The sequence below is a fragment of the Nannospalax galili genome, unplaced genomic scaffold (genome assembly GCF_000622305.1).
Source record: "Nannospalax galili isolate Female #2095 unplaced genomic scaffold, S.galili_v1.0 scaffold559, whole genome shotgun sequence".
NCBI lineage: Eukaryota > Metazoa > Chordata > Mammalia > Rodentia > Spalacidae > Nannospalax > Nannospalax galili.
The window spans coordinates 1,125,309-1,138,247 of NW_008343479.1; the positions used below are offsets into that span (position 1 = coordinate 1,125,309).

Here is a 12,939-nt window from a genome sequence, read left to right on the forward strand (position 1 = left end):
TTAATAATTTTTTTTTTTTTGGTTAAGTAGAAACCAATGAAGAAGGGAGAAACATAAAAGTTTAGTTTTTCTACTTTCTAGTCAAATATATGTAAGAGCTCAAATGTTGGAATGTCTAGATGGTCAGTGCCATGTATCTTCTTACTCCCTGGAGAGGATATATCATTTGGGAGATATTGTTGCTGGCTTGATGACAATGAAGAGAGACAACCGGGAATGCCCATACCATGCCCTGATAGTGAGCATTTTCCCAGACAGTTCTCAGAGGCGTTGTATATTCAAAAGGGAATCCAGACACTGCTCAGTCTTCCTCTGACACAGAGGTTTGAGCATGCCCTGAGGCCGTGCATAGGCCTACCCCCCCACACCACCTTATCTCAGGAGCCAGCATGCTTAGTGAGCTGCCACCCCTAAAGGGTCTGGATTGATCTGCTCTTTTTTGGAATCAAGAAGAATGTTCCAGGCCACTACTGCCTAGCCTGACCCAGGACTCAGATGCTGCATATGTCAGAAGCAAGAAGTTTAAGAAAGGCATTCCATGAATACTGCTTTCTGGAACTAAGATCTACCAAACACAGTGCTATAGACATGTAATGCTAGGCACTTGGGAAGCTGAGGAAGGAGGATCACACATTCAAGTCACATAGCAAGACCGTGTCCCAAAGAAGGAATACTAAGACCCTTGTAGCAGTAGCTGGATCAGTTAGTTTGACAACCCTACTCTTGTCAGAGAGAAGACTGCAAGATGAGAAAAGAGTATGAAGGGTCTTCATCTCTCATAGAAACCGCATGTATGGATAAATCAGGGAAAGTTTTTCATGTATTTAATTATGAACAAAGGAGCCAATAAGTTGAGAAGACTGAAAAGGTGATTCATTAAGCAGGACAAACCCTCAGTTTTCCTCTCGGCTCCTTTCATGACACAGCACTTTCTGATGGTTCTTAAAACATTACTCAGCTGACCACTTCCCAGTATCATAGGTACAGCATATATGTAAGTACTCAAGAGTTCTCTCTTTTGTGCCAGAGGTGGTCTATGACCACAAGGAAATAGAATTTTCCAGATAGTTGGTCAGTTATTTATATGAACTCACAGCAATGGTAACAGGGTGCACACGTCATGCCTAAGCTGACTCCAGGCAATATTCCAGCTTAGACATGGGGAGCTGAGTAAGAAACCTCAGTCCTACCTGAGGAACTATTGGTGACTGATGGCTGCTGGGAGGGGGAGAGTCAGACTCTTTCAAGGATGCGACTCTGAGTAGGTTAACTGAGCCCCAGTGGATGTACCCACACTAAAGGACATTTGTGGACACAAATTAGACGCCCCCCCCAATATATAGATAATGGAGTTCATTAAACTGAGTGACGAGTACTAAGGGGAGGTCTGGATGGGGGAGGAGATCGAAATATGTATTGTATGAAAACATATTATATGAAAATCACAAAAATTCAATTTAAAAATAAAGCTATCTCTTGTGTATATGTATGCATGTGTGTTTGTGTATTATATGTTTGTTGTCTGTGTTTTATATGTGTATTGTATGTGTGTCTGTGCTATATGTGTGTGTTGTGTGTATGTGTCTGGATTTTCATGTGTGTTATCTGACTTCGTATTCTGTGTATATTTTCATTTGTATTGTCTATGTAGTCTCTGTGTATGTTTTATCTGTGCATTTGTGTTTTTTGTTTCTGTGTGTGTGTGTGTGTGTGTGTGTGTGTGTTATTTTAAACCCAAGTGAGAGTGGAGCTCTTTCTACTGTGGAACTCAGAAGCACTTCTTGTTTCTTTAGCAATACTGGGGGCCAAACTTGGAACATAGTATTAAAGGACCCTTAAGAGCAAAGCATTAAGTAGCTGAGTAAAACATCCCCATTCTGCAGGAAAATAGAAAGTGTAAAAGAATAAAATAATGACAAGTGAAAATGTTATTTCATATATTTTCCTTTGACTGTGCTCCTTAGTTGTACAACTCAGCTTGTTAAAGGTGGTTTGCCATTATCAGTCTCTTAGGAATTCATTGTAAAATTTCTCATGAAAATATACACATATTTGTGTAGGTATTTTTACAGAATGCATGCTTGCTAAATACCCAAAGGTAAGTTAGAATTGTCACAATTCTTAGTTATCAAGGTTTTTTATTCTAAATACCCAACCTGTTTGTTTCCTTCCAAAAGTATTTTCTTTCCCTTTGTCATGTTTGTGTAACATTTACCCATTCTTATACATTATTTTAAAGCATAAGTCCCATTAAAGACTGCCTTAGGAAGCCACTGATGGTTGATCTTGAAGAATTGAAAACGTTGTTTGCAGTTAATAATTGATCTAATACAGCAAGTGATTATGAGGTTATTGCCACGGCTTTAAAAACCCCACATCTTACTTAGGACTGTGATTTTTTTTCCAAGTTATCAATTTAAGCAAAATATTCCATTTTCCATTTTTTTTCTTTTAGCCCTCTCAGGATTGCATCAGCCGTGTGCCTCTATATTTAAGGTGTTTTAGAGAAATGCGGTGAAAAAGAATATAATTAAGTGGGGCCTCAGAGGCAGACAGTTGTACTTTTTTTTCCATACTAATTTGCTGTGACATTTTGGACTATTCATGTGTCTTTCCTGGACTTTTAATTCTCCTTTTTAATATGATCACCAAGAACTCATTGGTTTCTGAGTGTCTGGTGATCAGTGCAGTATGCTGTGCAGAGTCTGGATGCTCAGGAGGTGCTGCTTATTCTGAAGACAGGCCCAGATAGAACACTGGAATCTGAATGTAGTTCTGTTGTCGTGATTTCATCACTGAAGATCTTATTGTGCATTTTTCTCATTCTGACTTAAGGGTTGAAGAGAATTCTGTGACAGTTCCTTCTCCTTAACAGCCGATGAGTAGTTTTTACACAGAGCTTGGCCACAGGGGAGTCCTCGTTGCAATACAGCTTAAAAGTTTTAAAGAAATGTTGTTGTTATTCATTTTGCCAAGTTCCCAGAACTCTCACTGAATCGATATGAGATCATTTGTTTTTGGTAATTCTAACGTATAGCCTGCGAGTGGTGGTGTTACTCAGAGTTGTAAGAGTTATAACTCTGAAATGGATGAGAATAAAGCATGTTCAAAGAATTTTACCGTGAAGTGTTTGAGAAGTAGGGAAATCTTATGTGGCATAAGATTTTGAATCTTTCCAATTTTGTGGTTCTTATGCAAATATAATAAGGTACTTTGCTTAATGCAGTGTGGTCTCAGAGCTAATGCCCAGAATCACCTGGGATCTTTAGAAATTCAACTCATTGGGCCCCTCCACAGAGCTGCTCTGGCAGTATAGGATTGCCACTGAGCAGACTGCAAGTCCTCTCAGAGGTCCTGATGAACTCTAAAAGTTTTACAGCCATTTTCATAGAGCATTATGGCATGAATTGGAGGTATTATCTGAAGGTCAGCACATCCAATAGTAAATGGGACTCTCCTTGGCTGCTTGGTAGACTGTGGGGCAACTTAGCCTTGTCTCTTTCTAGCACAGCATGCTTGTTTAGAAAGCCAGTGACGGCACAGTCAGAACCAGATCAACTCAATTCTTTCATTTGATTGCTCTTTCCATTCTTAGACTTTCTTTTTCCCCAAAATACCTAAGTCGACACATTTTGGTACTATCCAAAAGCAGCTTATTTAGTGATTGCAAGTGCTGCCCTATAGCTAAATGTTGGCTAGCTGAAATGCAAGGAGTAGCTACTTACATGTAGAGAACACTTCTAAATGAAACATCAGAAGTGCTTCTTTTATTTTTGAGCTTTATGTGTCTTTGTGGTTTACTTTTTGGGTGTCCTGGAATTCAGTATGTAGACCAGGCTGGCCTCGAACTCACAGAGATCGCCTGCCTCTGATGGGATTAAAGGTGTGCACCACCATGCCCAGCCAGAAGTATATTTTTAAAGGAAGAACAAAAGTATTTTTTAAATGGTAAAAAATTGAAGCTTCTGTTTTCCTTATAAAATTTATTGCAGAACTATTCTAAACATTTTATATTGTGACCATACGGGTCTTGTATGTTTACCTCACATTTTAGAGAATACATACTTTCTTAATACATGTTCATGTTGGCTGAAGATGTTGGAGTCTTTTACTATTCTAAATCTTCTTGTTTCCTGACTGGATTATCTTTGGATTTCAAAGTCATGCTTTCTATTCTAGCTTCCTGCATATACTTACATGCATGATAAAAATTAAACTCCTTCCTGGCTGTGTACCTCACTTAGATGTTTATCACCTTTCTGGTTGTTATCATCCAGTAATGCTATTTTAGATTCCTGTGTTTTTTCTTTGTCAGTTGGTTTTTATTCACCCTACCCTGAGATTCTGATGTGTGTGCCAATGCTCCCCTGCCTTTCTTCCTTGGGGGGCCTTGCTGTCAAGGCCATACTGTTCAAGGTGATTACAGCACTGTCTCCCTTTCCCTTATGCTAATTTCCAGACGTTTGTCTACATGTGTATACATTTTTTTTCTTCCTCTAATTAATTAGAATTTTTTTAAGGTCAGCAATCAAGTCTGATATGATTCAGTATCCCTCGCCCCAAACCCAAGCACACTCCTTGCCCCCTGTTAGTACTTCACCCCTGTAGACTAACTTTTATGCCATTTTGAAATATGGAATCTGGCCCTCTTTCCTGTGAAAGTTAACACTATTGATTAAACCGAGACTAGCTACCTTAGGGGAAATTCCTATACAAAGTAAACAGGTACATATCAAAGGCAATTACAATGGAGTAAAACTCTAGCAAATGTATCTTTTTGATGAGTACTATAAAATTGCATGCCTCTTAACTTCACATATGTTTTTCCTTTCTGCAGGTGATTTTCTCCCACCCCCACCTCCACCTCTAGATGATGCTGGTACCCTTTCACCTGGCTCTGGACACTTCCCTCCTCCACCGCCAATGGATGAAGGTGCTTTCAAAGTGCAGGTAAGAGCTGTGATAGGAGGCAGGCTTAGAAACCATGCTAGGAAGCTTAGGAATTCAGCATTGTTTCCATGATGGATAAACATTTATCCAGTGCCTATACAGAGCTTTTCAATGTACAGGGAGTCAGAGTACTTTAATGTCACACACCCACTTCAAGCTTTTCAGGCTTCTTTTGGCTTATGCTCTGAAGCCCTGGAAAACATTTTACCTACTAACTTCATCTCAAAACTCCCAAAGTTATTTTTAAAATAAGGAATACTGTTTGAAAAGTCAAATTTTTAGATATACTTTGGACACACAGGAAGTTCTTTTTAAACATCTTTTTCTCTATATTGTAAACCTTGTATTCTAAATGAGAAATGGTGATATTTAAAGCTCTGGTTGGTCTCATTGGGCCCTAGCTGGATAGCACCATCTTTTTTGCTAAAGTAAAAGTAAAAATCCACAGGGTTTTCTCTTTTAGGTATTTTCAAAGATGTATATTATTGATACATGTCAATGATATGTACGTATTATTCTCTAGAGCATAAAATACAAAGTAACTCCAGGATAGACTCAGAAATGACAAGAAAAGTACTTTGACCCCCAACTATAAATCATGGCTGGTACCATGATTTAGCCTGCAGGCATGATGTTAGGACCGAAAACCAATAGAGGGACTATTTCATTCTTAGATAGGATGATATTAATATAGATACACTGAAGAGAAAATAGAGACCTTCTGTGGAAACACTGGAAATATTTTGAGATGTATGCTTACATAGAAGCATCAGAAACTTGTGAATTACAGCGCAAAGGAGAGAACTGTGCTCTGAGTTGGTGGTTGTTGGTTGTGTGGTTTATTCTGTTCCTGATTCTGCCTTTGTATGTGTTTGCATTTTCCATAAGAAGTGTGAGGGAGGACAAGCCATAAGATAGGACTGTTTGGGTTCAGTCTGTTGTCGTCTTTCTTCTGAATTTTAGGTTGGGGAGGTAGAGCAGAAATGCTTAATTTGCTCCCCAATTTGCATGTGCTCCTATGTGGACATTTTTGAAGCAGTAGAAATTCTATAGCATAAAAGACAGACACAGTTTGTCTGCTGTAGAACTTACAAATTATTACACCTACGAAGTTTGGAGTCAGAAGGGGTGGAGACTAAGGGAAGTATCTGTGACCTTGGTGAATGTGGCCTCACCAAGAAAGTACCAGTTAACGAAGGCTTGAAGGAAAAAAAGGAGGGGAAAACCAGATGGAAGCTTGAGGAATGTGCCTTCATGGAGTCAAAGCTAATTTAAGAAGTTTTTAGTAGTATTGGTGTGTTGAATCATTAAGTGGCAGCTGTAATCAGGAAGTCGTATTTCAGGTTTGAGTCTAGACTTTTAAACACTAGTAAAAATTTTGTGTTGTGTAGAGATACTGTAAAAAAATCCTGCATTTAACCCCATAAATGAAAAGGGTTTGAGAAGTCCTGTACTTGTATTTCAACTCTTAGTGAACGTCAAAGAATTTACAATAAAGGGAGACACTGGAAATATAAAAAAATTCCTGCACTTCTTTTAGTTTATGATAATAAAATGTATCATCAGATGCAGGAAATGGCAAGAGTTCTATAAAGTTTATTCATTTAATGCAAATTTCTTGGTAAATAACATAATATGATTGTGTTTCCTTATGTTTAGTCATCTTTTAATAAAATATTCCGTTTAGCTTGCTTTTTATATATCTTTGGCTATATTTCATTGGGAGTGGTTCTTTATATGTTGTTTAATGTGAACAATTTATAAAAAAAGAAAAAGAAAAAAGTGATGGGGAGATATGGGAGGTGTTGGAAGGGAGGGAATGGGCATGGATTTGATCAAAACACCTTATATGCATATATGAAATTCTCAATAAAGTTTTTTTAAAAGTTAAAAAAATTCTGTTTTCTCTCCTGAATTGTTACTGAATCTATTTTGCTGCATTTTAAACTTTTACCTCGCTAAAGATTGCTTAGTTGAATGACTTGTGCCTTGTAAAGTAGTTGAACAATGTATTAGTTACTTTTCTGTCTCTGTAATAAAACTCCATGACTAAGGGAACTTTAGAAGGAGGAGTTTATGGCTTATGATTCTAGAGGGATGAGAGGCCATCATGGTGGGGAGGCATGGGGCAGAGGTGGCTGGAACAGAAAGCTGAGGGCTTACATCTCAAGCATGAGCAAGACCAGAGAAAGAGCAAGCTAGAAGTGGGGCAAAGGCTATGCAATCTCAAAACATGCCTGAGTGATGTGCTTTCCCCATCAAGCCACACCTCCTAAAGGTTCCATTACCTGCCCAGACAGCACCAACTGACCAAGTGTTCAAATACTTAGGCCCTGGTCATACAATTCTCAGTCAGAGCATCACAAGACATATCTAATTGAAGGATCTTGTGCAGGATGCGCTGAGTCCTACTTTCCTCTTAATTAAAAAGAAGGTAATCACATGTACTTTTTACAATTACATAATATACAGATGTACCTGAAATTGATAAACTGAGGTAACCATACAAATATTTTGCTATTAGAGTAGATATTTTGTAAAAGTAATAATAGTAGATATTGTGTGCATTTAGTGATAACAATAATACTAAGGTTTTGACTATGGATTGCTTTTTTTTAAAAAAAATCATTCAACCCATGAACAGAGAATTTCTTTGCATTTGTCGGTGCTTGCATTACTTTCTCTGATCAATGTTGCATAGTTTTAATTGTAGACATCTTTTACATTCTTTAAAAACTGTGTTCCTGAATATTTATTTTGTTCTTTTGTATCTGCTCTAAATGGGACTTTTGATTTCTTTTTCTGAGACTTGGCTTTTAACTCATAGAAAATACTTTTGTATGTTGATTTTATATCATGCGACATTGCTGAATTTATTTATTAATTCAATAATGTTTTTGTAGAGCTATTAGGGTTTTCTATGTATGTGATCATATTGTCTGAAAACAGGGAAAATTCAACTTTTTCTCCCCCCCCCCCCCCATAGGGCTTTCATGAAAACCACAAAAAGTCTCTTTCTGTTTGGACTTTGTTCTATAAATGTACTCAAGCCATGGCTTTGTTTTTGAAGAGGAAGGAAATAAACAAAAAGTCTGTTTCCATCTTGGCTTATATTCTCTGTAAAACAGAAGGGAGGAAGAGAAAAAATAAAGTACTATTTGCCAAATGTAAAAGGACAAATCTGGTAGGGAGAGGGTGTTATTTTTGAAGCTCCTTATATGAGATTCTTGGTGACTTAAAAATAATGGCTGTGTCCTTCCCTTGAACAGTCGTGAGTTGAATGTGGTGGTGATTGGTCCTGCTCTATCCATACTTAACTACCTTATAGAGCTGTAACATAGCTGAAGTCATATGATCACTGGAGAAATTTTTGGACTTTTTCCTCTCAGCTCTGGTAAAACCCCATCTTGCCAATTCCAAATTATAGCTGGTAAATGTGTGTTTTTATATAGAAGTCTGTTTATGTTTCCAGCCAGATTTTTAGATCAAGAATGTCTGCTAAGTGTGACTACAAATATTATAAGATATTCAGGACTGAAAGGAAACTTAGAGATGGTTGAATACATCCCTTGTATTTGATGTCCGGATATAGCACTTCCAAGTGCTTGCTGAATGAATGAATTCTCAGCTTCCTTTGGAAATGGGGAAACTGAGGCTCGAATAGGTGTTTGTGGATACAGTAGTTCCGAGAAGTCTTTGCTCCTGGCTTTAGCCTGCTTTGTGCTGTATCTGATGGCCCCTTACTTGTCTTTTCCTTAGTCCTCTGTCAAGCTGTAAGACCCAGATAAGACTCAAGGCTTCTGCTTTATCTGGAAGAGCCAGTCACTGCTGGGGTTTTGCTTGGCTCACTGCATTTTCGATATATAATGTATAAGCTTTTTTCTTTGGAAAAGCAAATAAATGTTTAGTGTGAAGAATTATTCTTGGTTTGAGAATGTACATTTTTATTGGGGAAAGATGAATCGTCAAACAAAAATGAGGGATTTGGTTTGCTTTTCTGCCAGAGTCCATTTAACTTTCATGGCAGAAAAGTTTGGAGTGGCCATTTGTCAGCCACTGTATTTTTTCCTTTGTTCTTCATTCATTCAGTGTCAAGTGCATACATTCAATAACGAGACACATATACCCTACATATTATAGCCTCATCAATCTGGCATCCTGAGTGTCAAACCTTGGGACTGTCACTTAGCTTTGTTCTGATTTGGTGTCACAGTTAGTAATTTCTCTTTCCAGTCAGCCCATCAGCATGTATATAGTATTGCTTAGGATCTTTATAAATGGAAAGAATATCTTTTTTAAAGATTTTTGCTTTTTTATTATTTGAGAATTTTATATGTGCATATATGTTTTAATCAAGATCACCCATATCCATCCCCCTCTAATTATCTCTCCATGACTTATCTTTTCTAATTACATATTTTTGTTTTCTGAACCTACCAAGTCTATTAAGTACTGCCAATATGTGCCTAGGTTTTAAGGCTATCTGTCTATTGGAGCACGAATATCCTTTAGGAGCCATAACCCTTAAGAAAACTGACTTTCCCAGTGCCAGCAGACATCAGTAAGCAATAGCTCCTCAATTGGGAGAACTTTGTGACACCTCCTCATCCATGCTGGGATTCTGTCTTCTTCTTGCACAGGTCTTGTGCTTGCAGCCACAACTGCTCTAAGCCTGTATGTGTGGCTGCTCTGTTGTGTCCAAAAAACAGTTTCACCATAGTTATCTACCGTCTCTTATTTTACAGTCTTTCTGAGATTATTTTGTAGAAGTTCAGATTCTTAAGGGAATTAGAGATCATATGTTTAAGGTCTTTTTATTGTTTAAAACTTTTAATTTAAGAAAAAGTTTATAGATGACTCATAGGTGAGGCAATACTAACGAATAAGCAGTAACATTAGATTTAGCACCCAAAATCAAGTTTAGGGTATGTGTTTGTTCTCTCTCTCTCTCTCTCTCTCTCTCTCTCTCTCTCTCTCTCTCACACACACACACACACACACACACACACACACAGACAGTTCAGGACTGTTCGGTAGATTTCCACAAGCTCCTTTGGGACTTGCCTAAGCCTTTTCCTGCCACTCTGTTGATCTTCTTCCTGACCTCTGGTACACCACTCTTAACTAAGTTCCTCTGCGGTCTGACCCCACAGTTTGCTTTTCCTTCCTTGCTATTCAGTGGTTGCATGTCTTTGGTTATCTTCTCTCCTTTTCTATTTACTCATGCAAAATGCTTGTATTTGCAATGTCACCCCAGTCTGTCAACTTCAGAAGTTAAGTTTTATCCATCACTGATTACTTCAAATGTTAAAGTTTTCATCTTATTATTCAAATGAAATTTGCCCTGTTAAAATTCCTTTACAGTGATTTTCTTTCTATACCCTGGGAAATGATGCATAAAGGGAGAATCACACCAGGAGAGAAATAGGTGCAGTGTGCCACAATGAGTTGATCAAAAAAAAAAATCTGTGGAAAGAAGGTGACTTTCCTAAGGACAAAGTAAACATAGTAATATGAACTACACCCAGAATTAGTGGGGAAAAGGAATAGAAGTAATGTCAGAAAGCATTTGGCTTGAAGTCAGCCTCCAGAACTGTAGGCAAGCTCAGTCTTGTTCTTGTAAAAATAATTTAAAGCAAGCATGTGTGCATGGTGGCTTATAATCATTTTCCTCTGTACCCTCTTCTAGGAATAATGAACTCAGGTCCACAGTCATAAACACTTTCATTCACAAGGTCACAGAAACTTATAGCTGAACTGGCTTATCATGGTTTGGCCACATCTCTTCATAGAGATTGCTTCTGCCACTGCCTATCAGTGTGATGAGAAAGGAGGATGCTCGTGTCTAAACAGACCTCAAATATTGAGGCTAAGATGGAGGTGGTAGGCAGAACAGAAACAAAGTGATCCACAGAAGCTCTACTCTGCATGAAAACGTACAAGAGGGAAGATTAGGGTGCTGTTTTCCTCATGGCCACTTCCGTACATATTCTTTTTAGGTCGGCAAGCCTAAGTTGGTTTGTAAACTGTCTGTGGCCCTGGCATCCAGAGCAGCAGCAAGGCAGTGGCGTGCTTTGTTATTCCCTCCTCCTTTGTGTTCGTGTATGTAGGTCACTGTGTGTTTAGTCAGGCTGGATGGGTTCTTTGGCATTTGGATCTGGTCAGTGTGACTTCCTACAAGTGCATGTCAGTGTTTTCCTGTTGCTTTTTGCTCTGACTCAGCTCTGATTGGAGATTAAGATGAGATGGGAAAATTTTGGAAATCTGTACTCATAAAATTTCCTCACAGCAAGCCTAGTGTTGACATTCTGGTGGCTCATTTAGAAATTTGAACTTTTTCATGTATCCGCACATTTATCCTCCATCTCCTTGGCCCCTTTTTTCTTTGAATGTGCTGAAAATCAAACCAGGGCCTTGTGCCTGTCAAGTTTGCACCCCACCAGTGAACAACCTCTCTTTCTTAGTTTTCAAATTTGCCCAGCTGAGTATGGTTGTACATGTGTAAAGTTCCAGCACTTAACAAGTCTAAGAAGAATTGTGAGTTTGAGGCTAGTCTAGGCTGTGTGGCAAGATCCTATTTCAAAGTCAAACAAAACAAACAAAATTAATTCATAGAAATTAAACTTCCCAAGCTATGATTCTAGATTTTGGGTCTATATCCAATTTCATCAACCCAGTTACTTTAAAAACAATCCAAGATGTACCCATCTGTCTGTGGTAAGAGCTTAGTTGATAGACAATAAGAAAGTGGTTCTGGTCAGTTCTGCTTTACTGTGAGACACCCAATGAGGCTGCTTTGCCCAGCCCCAGAGTCCTCTGTAGGGAATAACTTACTGTTCTTGCATGTTTCAGAAACTTTGCTTGGCCCACAGTGAAATGAATCTTTTTGAATTCTTAGAAGTTTATGTTCCATTTTTGTCTCTGTCATTAAGAGTCTTAGTGATTTCATGAAGGCTAAAATGTGTTTAATGTTGGGTTTTTTTCCACTTAAATGTATTGTGTATTCTGAAGTAAAGCAAGCAAATGAAATAATGCAGATTAAACATTTTCAAGTAGATTTTATTTAATCAAAGAAAAGTCATAATCTATGTGTAGACCTTACCCTAAGATATCCATCAAATAAAACGTGAGTAGAATTCACTTTTCTCTGACCCATGTGTTATTAAAACAATTTATTAAATGTTTTCTAAAACTTTACCATTATTTCTTATGCCAAATTTTATAACCATATTAGTATTAAACACTAAGCTCCAGGCCTTTGTTTTCTGTATGTTTGCTTTCTTTCCTTTTGTATTAATCAACCTGATTCTTCCTTTTGGTTTCTTTGTATTTTTTCTCCATAGTATGTCATCAGTGTCATCAAGTAATTTTATCGGAAGACTGGATGACTAGTCCAGTTGCCCTAGTTTTTTAATACCTTAAAATTTCTTATACTTTCCCTCATATTTGGGTCAAGGCCTGTTTAAAAGTATAATTGTAGAGTCACATTTGCGTTTTCAAATATTGTCCAAAAATTTTGACCCTGTCGTTTAGTATTGGTTGTATTCAGATGAGGCAGCTGGGAGCACTCCCTTCTTTTGCCTGCTTTGGGTTTTGATGTAATGTGTGTCATTCAGCAACTTTTCTACCCTTCACACTTACCATTCTGCTCCTTTTAGTCATGAGTTGATTCTGGTTGATTACAGAGACTCAAGGTTTACTTTTGCTAAAGCAAGATTTTTCTTGTGTTTCTGAGCAAAACACATTTAACCTTTCATTTTCCAAAATAATAACTCCTTATATTCTTGTTGCCATTATTTTTTCAGACTGTCTTGCATTCTTTTTCCTTTCTGGGAGTCCACAAAGCATATGCTGGTCTGCTTGGTGTTGCAGAGATCCCTTTGTGCCCTGTTCGATTCTGAATTGTTTTCTTTGTGTTGCTTAGATTCAATATTTTACATTGAACTCTCTTCAGATTCACTGATTCTCTCTTCTACTTGCTCAAATCTG

General features: G+C 37.8%; 1 protein-coding gene across 10 annotated transcripts in view; it reads left to right on the forward strand.

The window, feature by feature from the left end:
• The window catches only part of Lpp (LIM domain containing preferred translocation partner in lipoma), a 684,300-nt gene that overhangs the window by 310,511 nt on the left and 360,850 nt on the right, over nucleotides 1–12,939 (forward strand). For all 10 annotated transcript variants that reach the window (XM_029566751.1, XM_017799795.2, XM_029566752.1 and 7 more), the window contains one exon: nucleotides 4,838–4,950. In XM_029566751.1, coding sequence (XP_029422611.1) covers nucleotides 4,838–4,950 — 113 coding nt within the window. The remainder of the gene's footprint in view (nucleotides 1–4,837; nucleotides 4,951–12,939) is intronic.